This window comes from Apiospora phragmitis (genome assembly GCF_038363925.1).
Source record: "Apiospora phragmitis strain CBS 135458 chromosome Unknown utg000014l:1.0-1827420.0:1.0-1829600.0, whole genome shotgun sequence".
Classification (NCBI taxonomy): domain Eukaryota; kingdom Fungi; phylum Ascomycota; class Sordariomycetes; order Amphisphaeriales; family Apiosporaceae; genus Apiospora; species Apiospora phragmitis.
In genome coordinates this window covers 261,872-289,758 of record NW_027117414.1, presented here as the reverse complement: position 1 = coordinate 289,758, position 27,887 = coordinate 261,872, and the positions used below count along the sequence as shown (strand labels likewise).

Genomic DNA, 27,887 nt, shown 5'->3' with positions numbered 1-27,887 from the left:
CTACCTACATTCCATGGCATGCTATCGTCCAATACAATTTTACTTTTCCCTCGGTCAGCCGTGCACCTCATAAAAGTGATGTTGTTGTTGTAATAGGTTGGCTCCTGTGCTCCTTCAAACATCTGGATTGACACCCTTGCATCCGCAGGCCTGGTCACCTGCTTCTTTTCCATTCAAGCAGCTGCAATCTGCAATTTCTTGCGCTGCGGGGGAACATGGTTCGTTAGCCAAAGAAGACTGGACATATAAGACGGGCATTTGGATAAAATCGTATCTTACCCCAAGGAAGAAGCTGAGGACGAAGCTCAGTGCAGTAGCAGCGAGATAAAAGATCCACACGTTTCGCATGCTGTGGGTGATGGCGTCAGTGACTCGAGCACCGTCTTCTTGGGACAAGCTCTGGAAAGCCGCGCTGCTGGAACCCGCAATCAGGTCGGCTACGAAGGGAGAGGGTGTGTCCGCCGGAAGCACTTTGCGTATGGCTTCCACGCCAGTGTTGAAGAAGATGTTGCCGGAGACGGACAGGAAGACGACAGAGCCGAGAACCTGGGCTGTGTGGTGGGACAAGCGGTTAGCTGCTGTTGACCTTGGCATTCTCCCATGCTTTTCTTTCTTCGCGTATGTGAATCCACTTACCAATAGCTTGGAAGCCGACCGAGCTCGCAAGGTCTTCGATCGGGGTGAGCGACTGGGTGACGGCGAATCCCGCGACGACGTATAGTCCCGAGCCGAACCCTACCAGGATCGTGTAGCCGTAAACATTGGCAATTGACGTGTTGGTGTGGACGGTGGCTGAGTGCGCCGTTCTCAGATCAGCTAAGAAACAAAGGATACAAGGAAAGGGGGGGAAGGGCTTACTCATCAAAGCACTACCGATTGTAGTGAGCATGGCTCCGATTACGTACCACGGCATGTAATAACCCGTCTTGGGCAGAAGCGCACCACTCAAGATGGAGCCAAATACCATGAGGCAGACGTAAGGAAGCAGGCGGATTCCCGCATCCATGACTCCGTCGCCCTAGTGACGAGATGGGAGAATCCGTGCCAGACATGGTGCATCTATAGATTCTGAATAGAGAGACAGGGAAACTTACCCTTGAAAAGGCAAAGAACACCGGTATGTAGTAGACAGCGGCCAGCATGACGCCTGAGACCAAAAACATCTGAACGCCCAGGTTGAGAAGCACCGGATTCCGGAAGAAGTGGGCCGGGACCAGCCTGTTCTCCTTGGTCACGAACGGAGGCTTCAGGGTGATGAAGACCATGACTTTGAGGAGGACCCCAGACATAACCCATAGGGCGATGGAAGAGCCCGAGTCCCAAGCGTACTCGGAACCGCTAAAGGCAATGGCCATGATGAGGCATGTGGAACCAGCGACAAAGATCAGGTTTCCCAGCCAGTCAATCATCCCAAGCTTTCGGGAGAACGACTTGCCAGGCTGCAGGTCGACCCGCGGTAGCAAGAACAGGTACGACGGCGCAAACATGGCTCCTACCACCAAGTTGATGTAGAAACCCTTTTCCACTCCCATGTTAGCCTGCTGCGCACGTGCGGGGGTGGGGGGCTTGAGGTCTGCGTATGTGCACTTACCCATCTCCATGTTGCACTGCTGATGGCAAAGCCTCCTCCGACCTATATTGCTCGTCTTTTGTCAGCCCCTTTTCTGGAAAGGAGGAATGCGAAGCGCAGATAGATCAGTTACATACGACAGGGCCGAGCACACTCCAAGGCCCCACAGAACGGCGATGCCGGCCGTGTACATGGGCCTCTTGCTCAGCGAAGTCAAGGAGGCGATGTAGCTGAGCCCGCCCGAGTACATGCCGCAGCCCCCGACGCCGGCGACGGCCCTACCCACGATCAGGGCCGCATGTTAGGCGCGGCGCCACAGACGGCGCTGCCAACCTCGAAGAGCACAATATTGCTCAGGAAGATGGTCTTAATGTCAAAGACGCCGTATGCCTTGCCCCAGCCGAGGATGGCGGTGCTGCCCAAGGCGAAGGCGACACCGATCCATGAGAGGAGTTGAACTTCGCCAAAGGATTCGAGGATCGAGGGTTGGATGGCGGCGACCTGTCTGGGTGGTCAAATCCTTGCATTAACTTTCATGCAGACCTCGTATGCAGGCTTAGGGAGAGCGAGAAAGAGATACGCCAAGCCCGGAACTTACAATGGTGTTGTCGAGGGCGAAGAGAAATGTCACTGACAGGATTGATGTGTATGCTACTACCCACTAATGCAATCAGACAGAGGTGCCGCTTTCAGACTTGGACCAATAGAAAGCCACTCAGCACTTACCTTCCAGCCATGGATGGAGCGAGGAGACATATCGGAAGAAGAAACACGGAATTCGGGGCCTGACCCAGTAGGATTCGTGGGCGCCGCCACACTTGCGTGGGCATCTAGGCCATCGTGCTTTTCCTCCAAAGATGACATGGTTTGGGAGTTCAAGGAATGGTGACAGATCCGAACTCCAAATTCCAATGAGATGACGATCCGAGGACGACGACGCGGATCTACTGTAAGAGCAGAGTGCAAGACAAGCAAGTGAAGATTGGTTCTATCAGGTATTCGCTTTCATGATGTTCCATGTATTGCTAGCGAACTACTAGAAATGGAAATGGTTTGAGCATGGTACTTGTTGAACGGTAGAAACCGCGGACTCTAATTCCCGTTCGCGGTCATTCGCGGCCGTTCAAAATCCGTTCCCCTGAATTATGTAAGCAGGGCCAAGGGAGAGACACACGGGAGAGCTCTTTGCTGTGATGTACTGTACCTAAGATAACCGTCATCAAAGACCGAAATCCTGGTCTCTTGGCTATGGTCAAGAGGCAGACTGCTTTTGCTTGCATCTTTTCTTATCGTCTCGAAATGTCAAGGAGCCAAGGCTTGCATGGCTCGTAAGTTGTCCTCGAAGGAGCCGACCTACATGGAATATCCTAGGCAGGTTGCCATCTTAATAAGTAAGCGCTATAAAACCACGTGTCTATCCCTGCACGAATGGGAACTAATAAGAGTCGAAAGAATAAAATTTATAGAACCCGGTCCGCCAAAATCGAATATGATGTAATAACGTGTGTGCAAAACTGCATAAATGACGAGACTTAGTACGATTTCAGTCCTCTTTTTAAGAGAGAGGGGGATGATGTAGACATAATGTATGTAGTATAGTGATCTATTGTATCAATTGAGAAGCTGGTCGCGTCAAGCTCGGTCAGTTGTTCGGTGTGGGCAGCCCATTGACAAGCTTCTGCCAAGGGCCACCAGGCCCGTCTGCCTCCTCTAGTGTTCCATGTAGCATCCGGATCATGTTCCCCTGTAATCCCTGTTGCTCCGAGTAGGCCTGTCTGCTGAGCGCTCGGATTGCCATGGTCAGAGGCCACGAGACGAAAGCACTACTCATGGAAAGATTGTTGCACTGTCAAGTTTGGGAATCCGCGTCAGATCTAGTTCTCTAATCCCACAGCTAGGAGTTTCAAGTGGACGTGGAAAAGATAAAAGAAAGAAACCGGTCAACATACCAAGGGCCGTTGACTGCTCCAGGTGGACCGTATGGTCGATGCCACCTTTAAAGCGCTCGCCATGCTGTTCTTTGCACTCTCGGCGCTGATGAGCCGCGATAAGCCTTGCTGCTCGCCCTGATCAATGGCGGCCTCGTAGAGGCGTATCTCGGTCCCACAGAAGTTCAGATGGGCGTTGAAGGCGAGGGTCTCAGTATAAGTGGCGCGCATGGAGAACAGGGGTCTGAGAAGCCGCTCATACGTATCCATCATGCTGACTAGCCGGTAGTGCCGGTCCCAGAAGCCCGTCGGCTGTGCCGTCGCATCGGAGACGTCTGATACGTGCTGGAGGATCCAACGGAGAGACAGGACTATGACGACACCGCAGAAGGACGAGATCTGGTGGCTCATGTCGTTCCCGGTAGCCGTCACTCCGGTAACGTAGGGCATTCGGGAGGGTTCGAAGCCGGCGTCCAGATCCCCTGAGGAGGGAGAAAAATAAACAGCTGGATTGTTCTGCGTTTAGAAAGACCATTCTTCTATTTCGTCATCTGAAATGTGGACGAGGATAAAGGAAAAGCGGATCGTATTACTCACTTCTGCGTCCTCCAGTGGCCCTGGACGATCTGTCGTCACACAGCAGAAGCCCTGCAGTATGTACAAGGCCCATAAGGAACGTCGTCTCTCCTCTAGCTCCACCATATCCATCGTGCTTGGGAGACCGAGATAGGGGGTTCATTCGTCTCAGTCGGCGTCCGCATCTGGTCCATCTGGCTTAAGCGCCTAATCTTAGTTACCCCAGTGGCGCGACTGAAGGTCAGCCATGCTCTCGCGCAGTAGCCTTTGCTCAGCTCGTAGCGGATCAGGAGCAGAAGGGCCTGCAGGAAGCGGATAGTCTTGAATGAGCTCAACTCGTCTCCGGTCTCACACAGATCGACAAAGTGACGAGCCTGCGAGTAACATGCCTTCTCGAGGTAACGGTGGGTTTCCGATATAGAGGCACCTAGCAATGCGATGGCACAGCTGACGGCTTTCAGCGCTATGTCGTTTGGACGGCTCAGGAGCTCCTCGTTGAAGCGGCTCTTCGCTATTATCGGCATGACCGGGGCAAATTCTGCGAAAAAGGTCTAGTGAAGGATGTCCAAGTCATCAGGGGGTATCGTTAACTGTACCATCGGGGAAGGTACTGTGTCGTCGACGCTGAAAGGTGGCGTTTTGGTCTGCATCCAGTCTGGAAATGTGGAAAAATACCCGTCCGTGTCCATACCCTGGGGCTGCAGGTCGGTTAACTCTTTCATCTCGGTCTCTTGGAAGGGATCCAAGCTGAAATCCAACTGGGCGAGAGCACCCTCATCAACTTGAGGGAACTCAAATGTTATTGTTGTCGTCATGGTCATTGTCGTATAAAGAGTAGCTGGGGGGGAAGAGACGAAGCCATCTGGGCAAGAGCATCGTCGTTAAACTGTGACGACTCAACGTTCTTGCTTTTGTTGTTGTTATTGCGCTTCGTTGTCGTTGTCTCCGTTGTCATTTTCGTACACTGAGCAGCTGGGAGCCTGGTCCAAGGGCGACAGCATAGAGCCGTTTGGTGGGGTGAAGCCCAGTGACGAAGATGACGACGAATGCCCTCGTCCACGCTGGCACGGCTGCACAGTGTCGTCGCTGACGTTGGGATGCCCGTAGAGAACCAAGCGAGCCTCGGCCTGCCTCACACGCTCTCGTAGCAGATGTATGATGGCCGACTGTGTCGCCCGGCGACTGACGCGATCGCGGTAGACACAGGTCGACCCGAGGTGAGAGCATCGACCGCACGTGGGGAATGCGCGATTGCACGTGACCTTGCAGTGCCTACATCCCTCGCATGTCATTCGTTGCCGACCCTCGTTCTCGGCCATGATGTAGCCACTAAATCCCTACTTGGGTATAATAGGAGAATGGTGCGAGATTCAATCTGTCATCCGAGTCTAGTGCCTAGAGCTCCATTTCGGGTGACGGTAATCGCTGATCGATCATATATACCAGGTAGATTAGTAGCTGAGACCCTGAGACCCTGAAGCAAACCCCGCTCCTGTCAACATTTCCCTCGCCAATCAAAGGACTCAACCCAGATAGGGAAGTTCAGGTCCGAAGGCGACGCACGGAGTTTATTCCAAACGCCTGGAATGCTCTATGTAGAGTTCGTGCGACAACGCAGGGCCCGTATGCCGGAGAATAGGACGAAGAAGTGGGAAGGGGTCTAGACTGCTTTGGCTTCTTGGCCTTTCGAAGGGTTGGAAAGATGAGGATTCGTGCGTACGCACGTATCAGTTGGCGTTTGTGACAGCCGCAAGAAAAGAACAGCCGCCCTACAGCCAGCTGCTACTGTAAGGCAGCAGCAGCGTTGGCAGTGCCAATGCTTGGCAGCTGAGGGCAAATATGGGATAAAGGGTGAGCCGACAGAGCCGGTGCAGATGTGTGTGTGTGTGTGTGTGTGTGTGTGTGTGTGTGTGTCTCACTAGAAGCTTGGGCAGGCCAATTACCTGGGTGTGTTGTTATCTACATACCTTATGTAAGGCCGACCCGTCCAGCCCTGACCCCTGCTTGCAAGCCACCAGCCAGCCTGACGCTCAGCAGGGAGCTCAAGGTTCTGTCAGATGTGGCATCAAACCATATAATCCAGTACGTTCTTGTACAGCATCAATCCAACAACTTCTTCCTTATAAAGCACCCATGTGGCTGGTCTGACCATATCAGGATTGCGAAGGGCGATCAGGTTCAATATCGGGAATCGGGTTTCTTCTGAATCCGGTAATGTCTCACAGCTTAATTGAGGACTGGTGCTACAAGGTACTGTAAGAGTCTTCGAGCTTACGTTGGAAGTCATACAATTTGATAAAGCCAAGGCTTCAATATAAACGACCTGGCCATCTACTCGTCCATGAGTCCACGTGCAACCACCCAGCAGTCAGGACTATGTCCGAATGAAGGGAATCGATCTCATCTCCCCCTCCCACCCTCCCAGATCGGAAGGATTATTGCTAATCAAGGTCTTCTCAACTTAGCCTGTGCCGCCAAAAACTCGTTCACAAGACCCTTATAATCTCGAGGCTTGTACCGCACAAACATCTCCGAGAATGGATCCGACTTCCGCGCCGGTCTGATGCCCAAGTCCTTTGCGAGTGTATCAATGTACTGTTTTGAGGGATCGGGGTGCCAAAGTGTCAGCGATGAACTGTCCTGTTGGCTTGGTGCACGGCATCAGGTAACGGAGAAGTCAGGGTCACTCACCGATAGGAAATCCAAAATGCAGTACGAGTTCTTCGCACCCATCTCCAAATACCGCTTTCGCTCCCAAGCGTTGGACTCAGCAACCTGCGTCTCCATGACCGCCTCGCTGGGAAGCTGCAGCTTGCCGAGCATGTAGGCGCTGGCCCACAAGGCAGCCAGCTCGTTGGTCGTGGGTGTGAAGATGGAGTGGATCTGGCCCAGAAAGCAGATGGAACGGTCGTCCTTGGCCGCGAGCTTGAGGGGCACAATCGCCCGGTAGTGTCGTGTCGGACCCTGCGTATGGACCTTTGGCTCCTGGCTATCGTTGTTCGATTGGCGCGAGAGCGACGATCCGGGAGGACGAGAGTGAGGGAAGACTGCTTTGGCTCCGGTGCTCCGATATCCCCGAGTATGGGTAGGAGCCTGTCGACCTTGTTATCGGCCACCGCATCGAGCTCAGCCCATTTGGCGGCGTCCGCCTGGGCGTACGAAAGGCCCAGCTCTTCGCGAAGGTCGGCTCCGAACGGCCCGTGAGGCTTGGAAAAGCCTGTGCAGGATATGACCATGTCGCTCTGCAGAGAGATGCCGTTCTTGAGGTTGACCACATCCGTGTGGCTCAAGGATTCTACTTCCGATCGGTACACGATCAAGTCGCCACTGTGGAGTGTCTTCCAGAAGTCGGGCGCCGATGCTGTACCAAGGCCTGCTCTGACCCAAAACGCCCTGAAACAAGGAAAGATCAGCTTGACCAGAGACTTGATTATATGGCAAGGCATACTCACCCATAACCTTGCGGAGTAGGTCTCCAGTTTCTCGAAATTCTCGTCGCTCTGATAGTCCGCTTCCCGATCGGAAATGTACGTTAGCCAGCGCCAGAAGCCCTGTGCCGCCAGCCGGCCAGGCCGCGTCCGATGAATCAGGTTGTACAAGAATCCAGATGTGTTCATGATGCTTGCGCTCATACTGGCAACGGCCCTGGTGGACACTACGTCGACCATGTTCCAGATGCCAAAGAGCGTCGGCGGGACCATGGCAATGGTCCCGGCGCCGTCCTCTCGAATAACCCAGTCGACCGTCTTCTTTTCCTTCAAAAGCATATAAACCGTGTCAAAGGCCGATTTGGCACCCCGACGACTGTCACCCGGTTCGCGCTTGCTATTTGCTTGAGCTCTGTGCCTGTGTGGGCCGAGTGTATCACGGGGTTCGCGAATGTGCTCGATTCCCACTCGGGCATGATCGGGTGCGAGGCAGTCCCAATGGCCCAAATCAGCTTCTCACATTCGAGTTTCTGATCGTCGGTAAGGTGGACTAGCCAGTGCCCCGACGCAGTCCGTTGAACAGAAGTGACTGTCGGCTCCAGCTGTATTCGCGGGAGGAGTTCATAGTCACGGGCAAAGTTTTTGAGGTACTCATGAATGATGTAGCCTAAGTATATTGTCCATTAGTTTCTTTCACCCCACGTAGGAAGCATGTATCTCGAAATGAACTATACCAGGTATGTATCCATCCTTGCTGATGCCCTCCTTGGGCATCTCGTAGAAGCTGTATTCGAACAACGGGTGGCTCACTTGTGCGTAGAGGTCTGGATAAAGCCTTTCCTTGCACCAAACCCCACCGATGGATCGGCCTTCGTCAACTATGACAAGGTCCGTCTCCGGGACAACTCGAGGTAAGTCTTGGCTGCTATAAGCCCAGTCCACCCTGCCACGTCCATGAGTTAGCAAGATGATCGGCGCTCCACACGTGGTAACTCACCAGCGCCTACTACCACCACATCACGACGTGCTGCCCTTGGACCCAGACATTGATTGCAGGTGACAAAAGGGGATATTCGGTTAGATAGTCCGCCGAGATCGATCAGGATTTAGGAGTCAGCCCGAGTTGGACTTGCCGTATCACAATAAGTACGTCTACCAAAAAATGGTATAAGTGCCCGAGTGTACATTTGTGACTGACTGGCCGGGAACGCGGACAACCAACGGCCGCGCGGAGACCGTGTTAGGCTTGTAAAAGGACTCAGGGGCACTCCTTTCGCCGCTCGGAATCCATTTTCCGCGCTAGTGTGGCGGGCGACGCCGCCTGCACGTGAGGGAATCCTTCAGGACTCAGGGGTGGGCATCCTTCCGAGATGCATATCGCTGTCCGCCCTGCCACTACGCATGGCCGGACTCCTGTCTAGCACGTAGCATCCCCCGATCGACGGCATTAAAACCAAATCACTTCGGGAAGTGGTTCGATGGACATTCAGAAATCATACGACAGACATCATGCACATCCGATACATTGACCAAGTTCGAAGAATCACCTACAGAATCGTCAAGATGCCGTTCATGCGCGCCACCTCATCTCCGGGCGAGAGCTCGACTGAGTCCGGCTATGGCGTCTACTCAGCCCAAGCCATTGTTAATGACGAGACTTACGCAGCGAAGCTACTGTCCACTTCGGCTGAGAAGCCCCTGAGCGAGCAACTCGAGCCTATCGCAGTGGTCGGCATGGGTACGTAATAAGGATGAAGTACCTACCACATCATCTTACATTTCGCTAACAAGTGTCTCCTTGGCAGGATGCCGCCTTCCTGGTGAGGTCAAGTCAGCCTCTGGCTTCTGGTCGCTCATGATGAACAAGAAGAGCGGTCAGACCCCGAAGGTGCCGGAGAGCAGGTTCAGCATCGACGCTCACTTCCATGCGAACAACGACCGCCCCGGCAGCTGCAACGTGCTGGGGTGCTACTTCTTGGCCGATGAGACTCTGCAAGAGTTTGATCCCTCCTTTTTCGGCATCACGCCCATCGAGGCCATGTGGATGGACACGCAGCAACGCAAGCTGCTCTAAGTTGTCTACGAGGCGTTCGAATCCGCAGGCGTCACCCTCGTCGAGGTTGCCGGGTCTAAGACGGCCGTGTTCGCCGCAAGCTTCACCTCGGACTTCCAGCAGATGTGTTTCAAGGAGCCGTCGTTCCGCCACTCGTTTGCGGCGACGGGCGTCGATCCCGGTATCCTTAGCAACCGGATTAGTCACGTTTTTAACTTGCGGGGACCCTCGATAGTCGTCAACACTGCTTGCTCCTCGAGTATTTATGCTGTGCACAACGCCTGTAATGCACTGAGGAACAAGGAATGTGCGGCTGCTGTCGTGGGAGGAGTGAACCTGGTCCTGACGGTCGGCCAGCATATTAATACGGCCAAGCTGGGTATGCTCTCTCCCAACTCGGCCTGTTCTACCTTTGACGCGGCCGCGGACGGCTATGGTCGCGCAGAAGGTGTTGGCGCTGTCTACCTCAAACGGCTCAGCGATGCTATCAGAGATGGAGATCCTATCCGGGCTGTCATCCGCTCCAGCGCAACAAACAACAATGGAAGGGTCCCAGCTGTTGGTATTACACACCCAAACCGTGACGGCCAGGTCGAGGTCATCACCCACGCCTACCAGCGTGGTGGGAACCTTGATCCCCTATTGACGGGGTATCTTGAGTGCCATGGGACTGGAATCACCGTTGGGGATCCCCTTGAAGTCCACGCCGTCAGTCTGGCAATGAACCAAAGCCGGCGGCCAGGCGAAGACCCGCCATTGATGGTTGGGGTAAGTTCTTCGCATACTTGTGAAACAACACAGTTGACTCTAACCAAAACGTGACTGCTTAGGCGGTGAAAACCAACATCGGCCACAGCGAAGCAGCCTCTGGGCTTTCCGCCCTCATCAAAGCGGTCCTTTCCGTGGAAAGGGGCGTTGTTATTCCGACCAGACTCAAGAATCCGAGCCCATCCATCAAGTGGGACCAGTGGGCAGTGACTGTCCCGACTGAGCCGACAGCCTTTCGTCACAGCCAGATCAAACGGGTCAGTGTCAACTCATTTGGATACGGGGGCACAAATGCACACATAATCGTCGAGGGGGCCGACTCCCTCCTGACCCAGATGCAGTCTTATCGTTACCACTCGGCCGAGAACAAAAGATCGATGAAGATACCCCGTGGCGCCTTCCACCGCAACCGCCCATTCTTACTTACCTTCTCTGCGCATGACAAGGCGACCCTGCAACGGAACCTGGACGTCCTGGGCCCGGTATCTGGGAACTATAATATGTTAGACCTCGCTTATACCCTTGGAAATCGCCGCACCGCTTTCTCCAGCCGAGGCTTCAAGGTCCTCAGCCGCCCCGAGCTCGAAAAAGGCAAATTTGAGGGCCTCACCTTTGCCGAGAACAGATCGGCCCCCACAGTTGTGTTTGTCTTCACTGGGCATGGAGCTCAATGGGCTCGTATGGGCGCCGACCTCATGACGTACTATCCCAGCTTCCTCCGCAGCATCCGGATGCTAGATATGATCCTGGGTGACCTTGAGGGTGGACCTGACTGGACTTTGGAAGACATGCTGCTCGAGCCGGCAGCCACGTCTCTGGTTGAAGATGCCGAGTACGCACAGCCCTTGACCACTGCAACCCAAATTGCACTGGTATAACTGATGTGCTCGTGGTCCATCCTCCCAGCCGTCACCGTGGGTCATTCGTCTGGAGAAATCGCCGCAGCCTACGCCGCCGGGCTTATTTCTGCATCACACGCCATCGTCTTGGCGTACCTCCGCGGAAAGGTGGTACGGGACATCGACACAGATGGTGCCATGCTGGCGGTAGGGTTGGGCGCCGAAGCCGTGGAGCCATATCTCGCCCCTTACCACGGCCAGATCGCTGTGGCCTGCCACAACTCGCCGGCTGGCGTGACTTTATCTGGCGATGCTTCAGCAATAGAGAAACTTGGGGGCGAGTTGAACAGCCAGAATATCTTTGCTCGAGCGGTCAAAACCAGCGGCAAGGCATATCACTCGGCCCACATGGCACCTGCGGCCGAGAGATATGAGCTACTCTTCAGACGCGCCAAGGAGCAGATGCTGCCCTTCGATCTCCCGATTATCACGGACGCCAAGATGGTCTCGTCGGTGACTAACTATGTTCTTCAACCTGACCAGGCAGTGGACGATGTGTACTTCAGTCAGAACTTACGAAACCCGGTCCTCTTCAACCAGGCCGTGCAAACGATCATGACAAATTCCGAATTTGCCAAGGTGGATATGCTGATCGAGGTTGGCCCCCACAGCGCAATGGGGGGTCCGATACGGCAGATCAAGTCAGCTCTCGGTCATGCCAAGATGGAATACTTGCCAACCTTGGTCCGTGGGGAAGATTCGGCTGCGCGCATGCTCATGCTCGCGGGTGAGCTGTTCTTGAGGAACTATGCGCTCGATATTGACCGTGTCACGTCGGTCGAGGAGACTATTGACTCAGGTAAGGTGGTTTACAAGCGCGGGAACCTCATCGTCGACCTGCCGCCATACCAGTGGAGCCGCAAATGCTACTGGGCCGAGAACCGACAGAGCGTAGAGCACCGTGCCCCAAGGTATGCGCGCCACGATCTCCTCGGGGCGTTAGTCCCGGGGGCTTCCCCAGTAGAACCCACGTGGCGCAACTTCCTGCGCATCCGAGATGTCCCTGGGCTGAAAGACCATTCCCTCGGCGGCGAGGCTGTCTTCCCAGCTGCCGGATACTTCTCCAGTAAGTCTCCGTAATCCGAGTCGGGACTCGAGTCTCAACCGCGAAAAGAACAGTGCTCACAGCTCCCCGAAGTGGCCATGGAGGCGATCACGCAGCTAAAGGAAACGGTCGAGAAGGACTGCGAGATAACCAACTATGTACTTCGCGACATTTCGATCCACAAGGCCCTTGTCACCCCGGACGACGATATCGGTATTGAGGTCATCTTCAACATGCGGCCAGCTATCCACAACGAAGATGACAGTAACCTCTGGTGGGACTTCAACGTGTCATAGATTGATCAGGATGGAGCCCTCCGGAACCATATGGCCGGCAGCCTCAGCGTCAAAGTCGCGACGCAGCGGCCGGATCCCAAAGCGAGCGGTTCCCTGAAGCAGAGAGCATCCGGCAAGGAGTGGAACCAGGCACTCCGGGCTGTGGACTTCGATTACGGCCCCACCTTTGCCGATATGACAAACATCAACTTCAACGGCGTCGATTACATTTGCACGTGCGAGACTAAGCTCAAGACCGCAGCAGGCAATGTAGAGGGCGAGTCTCGTCATGTGCTCCATCCCAGTACTGTGGACCGCTGCCTTCAGCTCATGATCGCCAGTATCTACGCTGGTCGATCCAGCGCCATGTCCGCCGGCATCATTCCCATCCAGGTGGATGAAGTGGCTATCTGGAAGCCGAGATCAACCCAGCTCATCTCTGGCGATGCAAGTGCCACCGCCTGGACCGACGAGCGGGGCACTCGATCCTTCGTCTGCGGCAACCAGCTCGTAGCCGAGGATGGTCAGGTCCTCATGCAGATGCGCAATATGCGCGGTACACTTTATGATGCCGCCGTTACAGACATCATCACTCGGAGCTGGGTCAATGCCCCACGGCGAGATGACCTGGAAGCAAGATCTGGACACCATCGACCAGTTCGAGAGCCTCCAACAGTTTATGGATCTGGCCGTGTTCAAGGACCCCTCGTACAAGGTTCTCGACATCGGCGGCCTTCATGCTCTGACTTTATTGAGTGTATTCCCCGAGCTTCACTACACTGCCGTCACAGCTGATGCCGATACGGAACGGGTCGACGCGGAAATCACCCCCTTCAAGAACGCCAAACGTGAGAAGTGCGCACTTGACAACGCCATCATTTCGGAAACGGTGAAGAGAGCGTCAATCGATGCCATTTTAGCTGACGCTGATGACGAAGTCGATGAACTTCTAGAGCTCCTCGTGGAGAATGGCCGCATACTTCGGATAAATGACAATAGGCTGACCGGGGTTCGCGCTGTAAATCATGTCCCGAGGGAGATGAGCGCGTCGGACGACGAAGTGCAGATTTTGTACCGAACAGCTACCTCATTTATCATTAACGAAGTGCTTCGGTAAGTTAAAAGTTCCCCGACATGATGACTCGTGCTTGGGATGAAAACTGACAAGAGTGTTCATTGATTATAGCGCCTGTTCGAACGTCGGCCTCAAGGGGCAAACGCTCCAACTTTCCCAAGCCAAGACCATCCAGCCGCATGTCATTGTACTCGATCTTGAGCAGTCCCTGTTGAGTGACATAACCAAAGAGGAGTTTGAAGTTGTCCAAAGCGTGGCAAGCCATGCTAAAACCCTTCTTTGGGCCACGGCCGGTGGCCTTCTCCGCGGCCAGAAACCCGAGGCAGCCATGGTTGCTGGTTTGATGCGGTCAGTGAGATCCGAAAATGCAGCTATCAACATCGTGACCGTGGATTTCGATCTCGAAAGCACAAGCACCGAACAGGTCGCGGTCAATGTTGCTTCGACGACCGCCAATCAGTTGAAGGGCGGTGGCAGGCTTGAGAATGAGTAATTACTACGTCTCCGCTGATATGACATATGTCAGCCGTCTTCTTCCCAATGAGCGCATCAATAAGACATATGGGACTGACGAAAGGGAATTGGAAGAGATTTCTTTCGACTTCGACCCGATGACTCCTCTTCGGGGTAAAGTCTAGTCAGGAAAAGTCTTGTTTGACCATGGCACTTTGGGCGCTACCTTGGCACCCACAGATGTTGAAGCCCGAGTTTCTCTTGCTGGCCTTAATAGGGAGTCCATTCAAGTGATTGCCGGCACGGATATCTCAACCAAGTTCAGTCACGAGGTTGGTGGTGTTGTGAGCCGCGTGGGTAGCGCTGTCCAAGGTCTTGCTGAGGGAGACAATGTCGTTGGTTTCAGTCTCAGTGGATTTGACACACACCAGGTAACTCCCGAGTTGCTGCTCCAGAAAGTTCTCCTGAGGAGTCTATGACCGACTTCGCAGGCCTGCCAATGGCATACTCATCGGCTCTGTATGCACTCCAACACCTCGCCAAGATACAACCGGCCGAAGCGATTCTGATCTTGCCTGGTACCGGTCTTATTGGTGCAGCCGCGATCCAGGTGGCTCGAGTTTCAGGTGCCACACCGTACGTGTTTGTCACGAATGAAACCGAAGCTAGCTCCCTCCAAGAGTGCTACGGGTTAGACAGCCCACAGATGCTGTCATCTGAAGAAGAGCTCCTAGCATTTCTTCGTAGTCCTCGAGGCTGCGTCGACATTGTTCTAGGTTGTGCTTCGACTCCCGCTTCAATGTCACGGGAAGCATGGCGGCACATCGCGGGCTTCGGCCGCAAGAAAGTCCTGAAGCGCAACACTCTAGACCCTGTCCCACTTCAACGGGGCGCCAACTATTTCTCGTTCGATATCCTGGAGCTATGTAAGTTGAGGCCAACCGAGGTAAGCCGGGGTTTGGCAAAAGTTCTCGACTTGTATCGCGGCAACAAGATACGGGGCTAGAGCGATATCCATACCAGAAATATCGCCGAGCTCAACGATGCTGTGGCGGGTTTCCGAGATGACTTCAGCGCTGCCAAGATACTTTTGGAGTATGGGAAATCTGACAGACCACTCCTTGTAACCCCATCTATCCCCACCGCTGGGTTCGATGCGGATGCCAGTTACTTGTTAGTCGGATGTCTCGGTGGGCTCGGTCGGAGTTTGTCCTCGTGGATTATGAAGAGGGGAGCTTGAAACTTCTGCTTCCTCTCCCGATCAGGCGCGGATGCGAAGAATGCCGCAGTCCTCGTGGAGGAGCTGAAAATTGCCGGTGCCAATTTTCAGGTGACTCGAGGCGATGTCAGCGTGCTCCAGGATGTCAAGCGTGCAGTAGGCAACATCCCACACAACCGGCCCCTCCGGGGTGTGGTGCATGCAGCGATGGTATTGAGGGGGAGTACTTACATACACAAACTGCCGTACCCAGCAGTACCACTACCTAACTTAAAGCGAGGTTGAACTGATATATGTCGCTATAGGACTCTCTCTTTTACAAGATGAGTTACCAGGACTGGATTGTTTCGACGAGACCCAAGGTTCAGGGTGCCGCGAACCTTCAGGTCGTCCTTTCCGGTATGGAACTGGATTTCTTTCTGGTGACCAGTTCCGTGTCTGGCATTCTTGGAACGCCAGGCCAGCCGAGTTACGCAGCCGCCAATGCCTACTTAGATGCGCTGGCCCATCATCGTCGTGTGAAGGGTGAGAGGGGCTGCTCCGCCATTCTCCCCATGATTCTCGGCGTGGGAGTTGTGTCGGAGAACACGGAACTCGAAGAGTCTCTCAAACGCAAAGGCATGTACGGTATTGACGAGGAGTTCCTGCTCCGCTCTGTGGAACTGGCCGTCCATGAACAGCAGACCAACGCCACTTGCGGCAGCCAGGTCGTCATCGGCCTTAACCCCAGCCTTTTGTTCTCGTGCTGTACGGGAAGCGGGCGACGTCGAACCTTTCTGGATGGCCGACAAGCGATTTAGAATGTTGGTTCACAACATGAAGCAAGCCAGTGGATCGTCAGCCCATGGCAACGCCGGTGCCAGTGCCCTCGCGTCGATGCTGGCCGCACCAAGTCCAGAAGAAGCGCGTCAAACTGCGAGAGACCATGTCGTCAGGAAGCTGTCTCGTATGCTGTTGCTAGACCTGGAGGTGTTTGATTCGGAAGGCTCCGTCGCAAGCTACGGAATTGACAGCATGGTTGGTGCTGAACTCCGGAATTGGCTGTTCAATGAGTTCGCCATAGATATTCCTTTCCAACAACTGCTGGGGCCAAACATGACACCTCGCAAACTGGCGTCTCAAATTTGTGCTAACAACGGCATCTTTGTTGAATAACTCCATTTAGCGACTTTCAATTGCAAGTTCGCATTTTACAACCTTAATTATCCATAGCAATCAATACATGCTGAGCTCGCATGGCACAGCACAAGAAACGGTCATCGGGCTTCTCAAACACGTGCAATACAATGGAAAACGGCATAAACGGCATAAACGGCACAAACAATGACATTGCCAAGCAGCTGAGATCATTCAAATGATCCGAATCCTACTGGATATACGAGAGAGTCAAGCGACTATCTAGCGGCATCACCCCATAACCAAGAACGCTGTACTGTGCTTATAAGTCAGCGGATTTGCCTTGTCTTCAGATACTTACATTGCACCGTATTTATTCTCTTCATCTCTCTCTCTCTCTCTTTTTTTATGTCAACCACTCATCATGAAGAGCACTTCGTACTTCATGCCGGCACTCGCATTTCTCGCCGGCTTTGCCAGCGCCCGCTGTGACCATAGTACCAGTTACACGACATGTGAAGACGGCATCGCCCATCACTACGACATAGAAAACGGGGGAGATCTGTGACCCCCATCCCTGCGGCGGCGGCCGAGCTGGTCCTCTCCGGACAGACTTGCCTGGCTGCGATGCCTACAAGGACACCGAAACGTGGCCGACCTCTGCGTCCTACTTGTCCTGCGGGAAGCCTTCCTCGCCCCTGACATCCATCCGCAAGACAACAATAACAATTCACGATTACGACACGGAGGTAATCACTATGATCGGCGGCCAAGCTACTGCTACTTCATCCGGTCGTGTGGAGTCAACATCAATCCTCGCCGGGAGCGGCAGCGGCAGCAATGCACCGGCCAGCACAGAACCCCCTAGCCTATCCGATGGCCAAAGCGGTGGCACAAACCCTGCTGCATCATTGCAGGACCCATTACTGGCTGTCATTGGGGTTTTTGTTGCGACAGTCATTGCTTTAGTATAGATGATGAAGGTTGGGTTTTGGGCAGGAGTATGAAGCATTGATGGAATGGGCTTGCACAACATTAATGTTACTTCAAACTCATATGTACCTAGAGTTATGAGAAGGTCTTAGGAGAATACACCTAGCTATATTGGCAGTATAAATAAGTTGTATAATAACTAAAAACATTTGTAGCTCTATGCTACTTATTCTTTGGTAGCGTAAGCAAGCAATAAAGAGGTTACGGACAGCTAAGTAAACAAAGCTCCAAGACGGAACCCTGACGGTGCTGATGAGGGGCTTTCAGGCTCCCGGCCCCCTACCTACCGTTTTCTCTTTCCAACTTCCGGCCTCGAGTGTCGGCCATCCCTTGCACTTCTCACCGCGGGTTACTGTATAGGCCTGACACTTGCAACCCCAAATCTATGATATGTAGCCCTTCACCTTTTGTAGCTACTAACAACCGTCTTTTTGTTGTCCATCTTGACGGAATCCCGAAGACGGGCCTCCCTAACACTAAGGGCAAATGATCCGACCGCAGCAGGGCCGAGTAGAGCTGCACCAAGCACGATCCAGATGGTCTCTCTTCTCCCCCGCTCCCGCTCCTGCGCCAGAACGAAGGAGCTCGAGGCCAGCATGTGGCGGGCGAATATGACAATGGCGGCCCCGACAATCAGAACATCGAATTGGGTAAAGAGATGACAGCCCTCCAGCAAAGCCTGATAGGAGCCAGGGGGCGTCGCGGTAACCTTCCAAGGGTCGGGCCAGATCAGCCGCCGCAGGCTCAGGTCCTGTGATGATGCTGCTGCCGTCACCGGGCCTCCAAACGATAGGACGAATACCCGCGGATGGATACCAAAAAGGGGAGAGATAACTTACTGGCGTAAAAAGAAGCTGCGCACTCCTCGACGACGACTTTCGATCAGAACCCACGTATCTACTGCGGCGATGGTGCCGCACACGTAGAAGAACAGCCAGCGCGGCGGGTGGGCCTGGGCGTTGGTCACGACGTCGAAGAAGGCGATGACGGGGAGACTTTCGTCCAGGGCAGAGTATCCGGTGGAGACCTTGCGCAGGAGGCGTCCGTCGGGGAATTGGCCGGTCTCCTGGACCAAAAATAAGGCTTCGAGCGTCCCATTGAGCCAGGCGACGCCCCAGAGGGACAGACAACCCAGCGCGCTAAGGACCAACAACGATCGGGGAGCATTCATTTCTTCTGCTTAGTGTTTTTTTTCTTCTCTTCCCTTTACTTCAAATCTCTAGAACGAGGTAGTACACTCATTCCAAGAGAGATTCGGCATATTTTATTGCGGCAAATCCTGGCCAATCATAGCACCGCCATTGCCATCGGGGGGCGGACATTAACGGCCGCTCGAAGTCCACGCTGACAGCATCTCTGCTTTAGCCGCACGGTAAGGCCGGCAGTGAATACTATACATTAGTTGGTCATATTATTGTTAATTCTCAAAGAATTCTATTGACTATCCGGAAGGCCGGTGGGAGCCTAGGCGCCGTATCCGGATCCTTCACGGAGCTTCGGCTCCTCACCGGCCGCCCCCTTCAGGTAAAGGCCGCGCAGGATGCTCGCCGTTCACGGCGGTCAAGTTCCATGAAATTTACATACGGTTGCCGTTCTATTAGACGGTCGTAAATCGTTTATACAATCCAGAGGAAACATGGGTTGTCTCAGGTAATCTGGCCTTTACGCAAATCTCCCGAGTCCCCAAGACTTGTCAATCACTTGTGAATTTTCCCTCTCATTAGTATTCCAAGCCGACCCAAGTATGGACAGGCTACAGAAGGATCCTCGTTCAAGGTCATCATCGTAGGCGCCGGTATCAGTGGCCTGATGCTGGCCCATAGTCTTCACAAGAACGGCATAGATTACGTGGTCCTCGACAAGCACCCCGTCGCGCCCGCCTGGGGTGCCAGCATCACGATCCATCCTTTGGGCGCCCGTATCCTTGATCAACTCGGATGTCTCGATAGCCTCCATCAGAAATGCACGCCCATGCACGATTTCTATAACCGGGGCCCCACGGCAAGAATTTCCACTGCGAACCTTTCTTCGACCAACTTTCCGAAAGGTATATAATCACGCCATATCCTTCTAGGAGGGGAAGAGTCATAGAAAAAGCTAGTTTTCGAAGGAATTCTCTGACCACAAGTTGTTAGGAATGGCTTTCTGAGTTACACCATCTCAAGACAGGGTTTCATACAGACGCTCTACGACGCCCTTCCCGACAAATCCAAGGTGATTGAAAACGCCCCCTTGCGAGAGGTTATCCACGAAGGCGACACCGTGAAAGCCGTGTGCGCCGACGGCATCTTGCACGAAGGCGACCTCGTAGTCGGGGCCGACGGGGTGCACAGCACGGTGCGGGATTTCATGTGGCAGCACGCCAATCTGACGCATCCAGGCTCGGTGACGGTGGCGGCGAAGCGGCAGATACGGACGAGTTACAACTGCCTGCTGGGGATGGCGCCGATGCAGCCGGGCTTGGGGACCACGGACATGCACTGCGTATCGTTTGACAAGTAGTCGTTCCTGCTGCTGACGCAGCCCGACTGCTTCTTCTTCATCGTGCACTGCAAACTCCCCGACGGCGCCACCGTCACGTACCCAGACCGGGCGCGGTACAGCGAGGCCGACGTCGAGGCCAAGGCGGCCGAGCTGGCGGGCTGCCCCATCTCGGACACGCTGGTCTTCGGCGACCTGTGGAAGTCCCGGAGGCGCGGCCACCTGGTCTCGCTCGAGGAAGGGGTGCTCACGCGCATGTACGCCGGGCGCACCATGCTGACCGGCGACTCCGCTCACAAATTCACGCCAAACTCGGCCCTCGGCGGCTCCATGGCCATGGAGAGCGCCGTGGTGCTCGCGAACGAGCTGCACCATGTCGTCCGCCAACACCCCAACAAGAAGCCCAGCGCCGTCGAGCTCGAGGTCGCCCTGCGTCAATACCAGGACATCCGCATCCCGCGTCTCCGCGAGGGACTTAATGTCAGCTGGGTTCTGACCCCTGCCCAGGCCTATGACGGGTTCTTGATGTACTTGGTGCAGCGATGGATCATCCCGTTAGATTCTTTTATTCTGGTCTTTGGTTTTCGTTCTCCTGTTGTTTATTGTTATGGTAATGAAACTGACACATCACAGAACTATCGGTCTAAACTTTGTAGCTGGCGTCGCCGCGGAGTACTGCAGTCACTCGCCGAAGCTTACTTACGTGCCCTTCGATGAGAAGCGCGGTACCCTGGCCTGGCAGGACTTTCCCAACCCGCTCACGAGGAGGATTTCTAACAAAAAGAAGTACCAGGGGATTATGGGGATGACTGGAGGGTTTGTAGCAACCCTTTGCGTGTCCTGCGTCGCATTTGTCTCGCTGAGCTATTGGATGTTAGCCTCTCCACTGATACCTCGCTCGGCTCTCCCTTACTTGTTATGAACGGTTAATCAAGTGTGGTGCTTTGAGAGTATGTAAAGAATAAACACACTCATTTCTCTTTAGCGGCCTATTAGGAGGGCTCGCACAGATACAGCGTAGAGGAGGCAATCGCCAATAGGGGCTGATAAGAGTGGCCACACAAACGACGATGAATGTAGTAGTCAAACCCCTCTCTTGTTATATCTCGTCTCAGTGGATTTATAAGGCTCTATTTAAAGTAGAAGCAGACAAATATATATATATTGTGTGTGCGTGTTTTCTTTTGTTGTGCGTTTTGGTGGGCTGGAATATATTCGTAAAAGCTTGAAACATCCCCTGGATTCTTGACTGAGCCCCTATTTACATTTCATGATACAAAAGATAGCGAATGGGAAAACTCATGCTAGACATACATCACTTGCCGAGCGGTGTACCCAATCGGCATCTCTACCTCCCACCTCGCCTCGTCTCAGACCGGAAAGGGAAATCTGGGAGGAAGTGCCAACCAATCTGCGTGCTCGTCGTCTCTCTGTAGACACGCCAAAATATTAGCCTATTATACCCCAGATTCCGTAAAACCGCCGAGCGAACCAGACACGAGTCTCCAGTGGATTTACATAGATTAGTTTCTCGTCATGTGTAAGAATTACTGCACCCTTCCCACGAGGTTTCCATAGCACAGCATGCTGTATCGATCGAAAGCACCCAGTACTTGGCACGGCTCCTTCCAACCTGACCATTTCCGGCACTTATACGACTGCTGTGATCTGATACTGCATTGACTCGTGTTTTGTACGTATAAAGGAGCAGTCCGCCACATCAAACGCTGAATTTGGCGGGGCTCGTTTCTCAACCATCAGTTTCTGATCCAATTCGCAGATTCTCGAAAAGCCTGCAAGGACCATGAAACTCAGTCTCATCACCACCTTGGCCTTTGGCTTCTCGGCCAATGCCCATTGCATCTTCCAGGTAAGGCATACCCCCCTTTACCTATATACGTACCGAGTATATGTATACCTGACTTAACCCCCTGTCGCGTGTCCGCAGAAAGTCTCCATCAACGGAAAAGACCAAGGCTCGCTCGTGGGCCTCCGGGCCCCGCGCGACAACAACCCGGTCTACGACGTGACGAGCGACAACATCATCTGCCAGAAGCCGGGCAGCGTGTCGACGCAGGTGATCGGCGCGGCGGCGGGCGACAAGGTGGGCGCGTGGTTCCAGCACGTGATCGGGGGCGCGCAGTTCCAGGGCGACCGGGACAACCCGATCGCCGCGTCGCACAAGGGGCCCGTGACGGCGTGGCTGGCCAGGGTGGCCGACGGCGCCGCCGGCACGGCCGCGCAGACCGGGCTCGACTGGTTCAAGGTCTGGGAGGACACCTTGGACACCGGCAGCCGCAAGTGGGGGGTCGACAATCTCATCGCCAACAACGGCTGGGTCGAGTTCACGCTGCCGGCGTGCGTGGCGCCCGGGGACTACCTCCTGCGGGTCGAGGTCCTGGCCCTGCACTCGGCCAAGACCCGCATGGGCGCCCAGTTCTACACATCGTGCGCCAACCTGCGCGTCTCCGGTTCGGGGACTTTCACGCCATCCTCGACGGTCAGCTTCCCGGGCGCCTACCGTCAGGACGACCCGAGCATCCTCGTCAACATCTACGGCCCCATGGGCCAGCCCGATAACGGCGGCAAGGCTTACAGTGCACCTGGTAACGTTCCCGTTATCCAATGCTAAAATCGAGGTCTAGAGTTGGTGCCGTAATCCCACGTCAAGCTTTAACAATTGAGCTGCAAGTTAGGGGGAGACAGCTCACTTGTCAGCATCAGAACATCGTCGCATGGATGCAGGTGCATATTTCAATCAAGCATGTCAAAAAATAGTGAAAGGCTCTTGGCATCAATATGATTACTACAGGAATCTAGACAGTGTCTCGTCATGTCTATCGCCGCCCCAACGCCGTGCCAAACTTGTACGTAGCTTGTGTAAAAACATAAAGCATCTAGACTTACCGCGGCTTTTCCCCTTCCACCAAGCACCTGAGGCTTTTTGCGCCCGTTTCTAATCCAATTCTACATCAGCCAAAGCTTCAGTGATGAACCTATCGTCGGTTGGTTGTGCTGGTGCTGCTTGACTTCGATTTGCTACTTTCTCTGGTTCGGGCGTGTCCGGCGCTGACTCTTTCGGGTCCACGCTCGCCCAATCAGTGTCCTCTTCGCCCTCGCTTCGGCTTCCTTCGCTGTCCGTCTCTGGCGGGGTCTGCATCCCACCCAGTCCTCGAGGTCCCATGTTTCGCTTCAGCATACACATCTCGACCGAGATTCCAGGGCCGAAGGCGCATCCCACCACGTAATCCCGCACGCGGCCGTCAGGAGCCAGCGCATCCATATCCTTGCTCCGTAACCGATCCAGGACACTGAAAATGGTTGCCGAACTCGAGTTCCCGTGGTTCATGTATGTGTCATAGGAGGCGCGCATGTGTTCGGGTGTCAAAGATACGGCTTTCTCGGCTCCCGTCAAGATTGTGGCACCGCCCGGGTGCATGGCCCAGTCAAAGTCGGCTGGCACTTGGTACTCCTTGGGTAGGCCGGGGACGTCCGCCATAAGCTCGGCAAATGTCGGCGCCAGAGAATCGGCCGCTATCTGTGGTACGCGCGGCGACAAGACTACCTTCCAGCCCACAGGGTCAACGTCGAAGCCCAGGTCGTCTTCTGTATCTGCAATAATCTTGTGCTCCCAGCCTAGAAGATTAAAGACCGGGTCTGCCTTGTGTTCGCCGATTCCATTGCTGAGAACGACCGCACTACCGCAGTCGGAGAACAAGCAGACCCCTATCCTCGTTTCTTGAAGTTCGTTGATGCTATTCAATTCGCTGCGGACCATTGTCGTGCTCACTTCCAAAGCGACGCACAATATACGAGCTGGCTTGCGTCGCATTGTATATCCCAGCGCTAGACCCCCGGCTATGCGCAAAGCCGCGAGGCCCCCGCTGCACCCAACACCATGAAGGAGAACCTTCTCCACCTGGTGGCGTATCCCCAGTCCCTTCGCCACAAAGTGGTCGAAGCCCGGGTTCGCGCTATCCGTACATGTGGTCGCGACGATATGGGTGATCTCGGACAGGTCGATTCGAGCTTCGGCTATGGCTTTCCTCGACGCCTCAATGGCCAACGGGACGCCATCAGACATGAAAGTCTCATGTAGCTCGCGTATCGAAGGAGCATTGAGCTGATTGACAATAGGGTGGTCTGAGGTGCCAATTGAGGACCGTGATTCGATGCCGGTAAAGCGATTGATCGAGAGGACTTTCTTCATGCTACACAGCGGCCTGTTAGTTTTCGGTCTAGTGTGTGTCGGGTCCTTTTGGATAAGGTTGGACTTACGCCCCCGATTCGGGATAGTAGCCATCGGCCAGCTTCTGTACTTCTTCCGGCTTGAGGCCATACGGGGGATACTGGCTGCCAATGCCAGTAATGGATAGGCCCAATTCGCCAAAGGAGTTGCTGGTCGCCATGGCGTCAAGGTTTCGAGCCGAACCGAAACCTTCAGTGTTTCCAACGAATGAGCTCCGTTCTTCTCGGGCACACGAGCTTTTCTTCTCTTTCTCGAGCTATAGTCGCCGTCGCGCAGCTCAGCTGGGCATTCGCAGAAGCTCGCAAGAGTTATATACTTGACTGGCAAGATAGGAATGTGCAGACTGCAACCAATTGGCGGGTTACGCAGGGTTGGCGGAAAGCGAACGGGACTGTAGGACGACAATGGTACGTCTGCAAGAAGTGTTGGGGATTGGTGGAAGACGACGCAACGAGGGTGGCGCTTGGCGGGCTGGCGAGCTTGCGGTTGATCTAACCTTACTTATTACTGGAAAGGGAAAACGACAGGATGCGATGACGGTGCTAGACCTAGGTTGAACGGAGAGAAGGGGGCGATAAGGCATGGCTCAAGATGCCATGCATATACAGTACATATAACCTACAGCGGAAACACATGTTGCTGATTAGCGTAACAGGGTGAGGGAGAAGCAAGTCAATACGTAACCGGTGGCAGAAGCTGCCGGGGCTGTGACACGTAGCCGCGGTTGGGCCAGTTTCATCATGGAATCGATGAGAAAAAAGGTAGGTATTCCATCATATCAACGTGACGTTATGGCGGCCCCGTGTTGCAAATGCACCTGCATATGTAATCTCCCTCTGCCCCTTTGCGAGTATCTACAGACAATGGCCTTTCTGTCATGGACGCACAGTCGAGGAATCATAGACAATATTTGCGCTGCGATCAAGCGAGGGGCGAAGATGGGATGGTGCACAGGGCGCGTAACAAACCGCAGCTATCTGGAGAACTCGTTGAATAGAGGGGTGCCAGGGGTGCCTGGGTTCGCTGGGGTCGTACCTGTGCCGCACTCTCGGCGCTGAACCTCCAGTCAGCCAGTGACCTTTGACGCCTACCAATTATTAAAAAAAAGAAATTGGAACAGAGAGAGGGCGATCTATTGACATTTAACATGTGACTCGAGTTCACATATGTCCATTCAATGTAATAGACGAGAGACTCTTCCGCCTTATCTACAGTTCATTCATGTTACTCGTGGACCCCAGTGTCGTCCAGAAGTACTGTATCTCTCCAGAGATTCGGCATTGCCAAGCTAAGGCACGACCAGACCAAATCTGCCGCTAATGATTCATTATCGGTATCATCATACACACATCACTCGCTTTCGCTTAAAACCGACGGCTATTATGGGTGTTACGACTATGAAGCCGTAAGCTGCATTGCACCAATCGAAACACTAGAAATATGCGGCTTGTCACCACGGCTCCTTACTGTCACATATCTTACAGACCAAGTTGTTAGAGAGAGACATGGATTTAATAATACAGAATCTACAGTAAACAGGCATCCCAATCGTACGAATTGACTAATGGGTGAAGTACTTAAGTACGTTATACTTGCGAGATCGCTGACTCGGTTCTCAAACATCACTCGCTGCCTCTTCCGAATATTTATTGTGTCGTCATGTTGATCAACACCGCAACCTATGGAGCCACCGTCTTGCTGTCGGACGTCGCGCCGTTGGGCTGCACGTCCCCCACGAACTCGGTCTTCTTGAGCGCGTTCAGGTGGTCCTCCTCGGCGTCGAGGTGGCGGAAGCAGAACCAGAAGGCGACGCCGCCCACCAGCGAGATGGCGGCCGTGGTCACGTAGTTCCAGACCAGCAGCGGGTCCGCCGTCATGGGCACGAACGCCTGGCCCAGCGCCGCCGAGATGGCCGACATGAACAGGTTGACCGACATGACGAGCGACTTCATGTTCTCGGGCGCCTTGCTGAACGCGTACTCCATCGACGTCACGTTGGTGAAGATCTCGGCCAGCCCCACCAGCACGTACGGCAGCGACTGCGCCCACACGTTCAGGTCGATGGCGCCGCCGCAGTCCGTCGCGTACTTGCCGCAGGGGTGGCGCGTGTAGATGACGTGCTGCATCACCGCCGCCGCGATCATGGCGAACATGGCGAAGAAGAATCCCGTCGTCATCCTCCGGATCGGTGTGAAGTTAAAGCCCACCTTGCGGAACAAGGGGTAGACGCCGTGGTCCAGGAGCGGGATCATGACGATGATGCTCAGCGGGTTCAGGTTCTGGATAACATCGTTGGGCGCACCGTCCAGCCTCATGGAGCCCGCTTGTGCGGTCAGGTTGTTGCTCATCTGGTTGTATGCGAGGAAGAAGATGGGCAGAAACAGGAAGACACGGCAAGCCATAAGACCACGGCGCACTTCCTCAACCCAGGCGTCGTCGTAAGTCATCCACGCCGGGCGCTGTTCTACGGGCACGTTGCTGGGCTTGGCCGTGTCCCAGTTGATCTTGAAGATGGAGCGTGATTTCTTGGCCGCGTAAATGGACATCCGGAGGAACTTGCTCAGCACCGACCCGGTCGGGGGTGTAAGACGATAATGCTTCCTGTTTGACCAAAGAACCAATGGCGCGAACAGGAAGAGGATGGTAGGCAAGAAAAAGGCCAGCCAGAAACTGTGGTACTTCTCCACGAAGACCATGGACACCTGCCCGACGACGGCGCCGACATTGATGGCAAAGTAAAACCACAAGAAGATTCTCGAGTTGGTCACAGCCGGGTCAACAATGACTCTCTTTCCTTTCCGGACTTCGACCCTCATGTGTATGTCCTGATTTTGTTCTGCCAGTAGAGGGGAGATGTTGGCCTTGAAGAGGCCAGTGCCACAGCAAAGGGTGAACAGTCCAAGGAAGAAGGGCGCAAATGCCGCTTCACCTGCGTCGAGCACCGCGGGTGCTGCTCCGATAGTCAGGAGCACGTGTGCCAGCATACCAACGCCGATAGCAATGTGGATGACTTTGTATCGGCCATACTTCGCGTCAGCCAGCCAGGCACTGTTGTTGGTCAATCGTCATGATCCGTATTACTTAAAACAGGAGAGAGAGGGATAGACAGAGAAGAAAGAGACTTACCCAAATAATGGCATCATATACGCCCAGAACTGGTTGACAAGACTGATGGCCTGGCTAGCCTTCATTCCCATGCCCAAGGCGCCGGGGAGGTATTCGTCCTCGTCGACGCCAGGGACCAGGGCGCCGGTACGACTTCCCGGTGGGCGCGCGTTCCTCACGAAGTTTGCGTACAAGACGTACGAGCCATAGTAGCTGAAGCGCTCGCAGAGCTCGGCGAAGGCGATGGTGTAGATGCTCCAGTTGATCTTGCCCGAGACGCGACGGAGAGTGTGCATTTCCTCTTCGCTGGGCGTCTCGGACGAGTCGAAGCCCTCGGATGTAGAACTGTTCTCTGCGACAAGCGGGGTCTCCTTCTCCGTGCCCTGGAACGTGGCGCTGGGCACGGCGGCCTTGGCCAGGATGTCGTCCTGCATAGCTGGTGCGGCGGCCATTATCAACTCTTTGGCCTGGTTTTCCAGGCGTGGCTGAAAGTCTGACTTGGTGTGGGCCGAGGCGTAGCAAAGGGAAGTAGAATTAGGGAGAGAAGATGCAGGTTCGAGCTTTGACGAGGGAAACCGGCGACCGCATGCGACAAGATATATGCGACTCTGGTGCCAGCAGCTCGGTATCTCTGTCTCGCCACGACAAGACATA

General features: G+C 54.3%; 10 protein-coding genes across 10 annotated transcripts; 3 read left to right on the top strand and 7 right to left on the bottom strand.

Annotated features, from left to right (window-relative positions):
* Positions 1–173: 173 nt before the first annotated feature.
* PG994_014709 (major facilitator superfamily transporter) lies at positions 174–2,434 on the bottom strand (the record flags this gene model as incomplete). The annotated part of the gene is made up of 9 exons (XM_066866118.1): positions 174–203; positions 280–551; positions 637–792; positions 859–1,018; positions 1,095–1,517; positions 1,592–1,633; positions 1,704–1,848; positions 1,878–2,071; positions 2,297–2,434. 9 exons carry the CDS (start codon positions 2,432–2,434, stop codon positions 174–176), a joined length of 1,560 nt encoding a protein of 519 aa, XP_066707794.1.
* A 778-nt stretch (positions 2,435–3,212) lies between these two features.
* PG994_014708 (uncharacterized protein) lies at positions 3,213–4,895 on the bottom strand (the record flags this gene model as incomplete). Its single annotated transcript, XM_066866117.1, has 4 exons — positions 3,213–3,416; positions 3,520–4,014; positions 4,296–4,625; positions 4,671–4,895. 4 exons carry the CDS (start codon positions 4,893–4,895, stop codon positions 3,213–3,215), a joined length of 1,254 nt encoding a protein of 417 aa, XP_066707793.1.
* Positions 4,896–4,994: 99 nt separating this feature from the next.
* Positions 4,995–5,393, bottom strand: PG994_014707 (uncharacterized protein; the record flags this gene model as incomplete). Its single annotated transcript, XM_066866116.1, has 1 exon — positions 4,995–5,393. One exon carries the CDS (start codon positions 5,391–5,393, stop codon positions 4,995–4,997), a length of 399 nt encoding a protein of 132 aa, XP_066707792.1.
* A 1,126-nt stretch (positions 5,394–6,519) lies between these two features.
* PG994_014706 (uncharacterized protein) lies at positions 6,520–8,276 on the bottom strand (the record flags this gene model as incomplete). Its single annotated transcript, XM_066866115.1, has 5 exons — positions 6,520–6,714; positions 6,766–6,999; positions 7,038–7,829; positions 7,886–8,169; positions 8,237–8,276. 5 exons carry the CDS (start codon positions 8,274–8,276, stop codon positions 6,520–6,522), a joined length of 1,545 nt encoding a protein of 514 aa, XP_066707791.1.
* A 735-nt stretch (positions 8,277–9,011) lies between these two features.
* On the top strand, positions 9,012–16,089 carry PG994_014705 (type I iterative polyketide synthase; the record flags this gene model as incomplete). The annotated part of the gene is made up of 13 exons (XM_066866114.1): positions 9,012–9,240; positions 9,578–10,323; positions 10,386–11,001; positions 11,389–12,288; positions 12,337–12,488; positions 12,564–13,145; positions 13,201–13,655; positions 13,729–14,106; positions 14,144–14,244; positions 14,311–14,442; positions 14,502–14,996; positions 15,336–15,445; positions 15,595–16,089. The coding sequence occupies 13 exons, from the start codon at positions 9,012–9,014 to the stop codon at positions 16,087–16,089; spliced, it is 5,391 nt and encodes a 1,796-aa protein (XP_066707790.1).
* Positions 16,090–16,105: 16 nt separating this feature from the next.
* Positions 16,106–16,444, top strand: PG994_014704 (uncharacterized protein; the record flags this gene model as incomplete). Its single annotated transcript, XM_066866113.1, has 1 exon — positions 16,106–16,444. The coding sequence occupies one exon, from the start codon at positions 16,106–16,108 to the stop codon at positions 16,442–16,444; it is 339 nt and encodes a 112-aa protein (XP_066707789.1).
* Positions 16,445–17,798: 1,354 nt separating this feature from the next.
* Positions 17,799–18,569, bottom strand: PG994_014703 (uncharacterized protein; the record flags this gene model as incomplete). The annotated part of the gene is made up of 2 exons (XM_066866112.1): positions 17,799–18,149; positions 18,261–18,569. 2 exons carry the CDS (start codon positions 18,567–18,569, stop codon positions 17,799–17,801), a joined length of 660 nt encoding a protein of 219 aa, XP_066707788.1.
* A 369-nt stretch (positions 18,570–18,938) lies between these two features.
* On the top strand, positions 18,939–22,511 carry PG994_014702 (glycoside hydrolase family 61 protein; the record flags this gene model as incomplete). The annotated part of the gene is made up of 7 exons (XM_066866111.1): positions 18,939–18,962; positions 19,151–19,445; positions 19,527–19,882; positions 19,922–20,433; positions 20,513–20,699; positions 21,660–21,749; positions 21,828–22,511. 7 exons carry the CDS (start codon positions 18,939–18,941, stop codon positions 22,509–22,511), a joined length of 2,148 nt encoding a protein of 715 aa, XP_066707787.1.
* A 324-nt stretch (positions 22,512–22,835) lies between these two features.
* On the bottom strand, positions 22,836–24,288 carry PG994_014701 (uncharacterized protein; the record flags this gene model as incomplete). Its single annotated transcript, XM_066866110.1, has 2 exons — positions 22,836–24,090; positions 24,158–24,288. The coding sequence occupies 2 exons, from the start codon at positions 24,286–24,288 to the stop codon at positions 22,836–22,838; spliced, it is 1,386 nt and encodes a 461-aa protein (XP_066707786.1).
* Positions 24,289–25,807: 1,519 nt separating this feature from the next.
* Positions 25,808–27,685, bottom strand: PG994_014700 (uncharacterized protein; the record flags this gene model as incomplete). The annotated part of the gene is made up of 2 exons (XM_066866109.1): positions 25,808–27,176; positions 27,255–27,685. 2 exons carry the CDS (start codon positions 27,683–27,685, stop codon positions 25,808–25,810), a joined length of 1,800 nt encoding a protein of 599 aa, XP_066707785.1.
* Between the last annotated feature and the right edge of the window lie 202 nt (positions 27,686–27,887).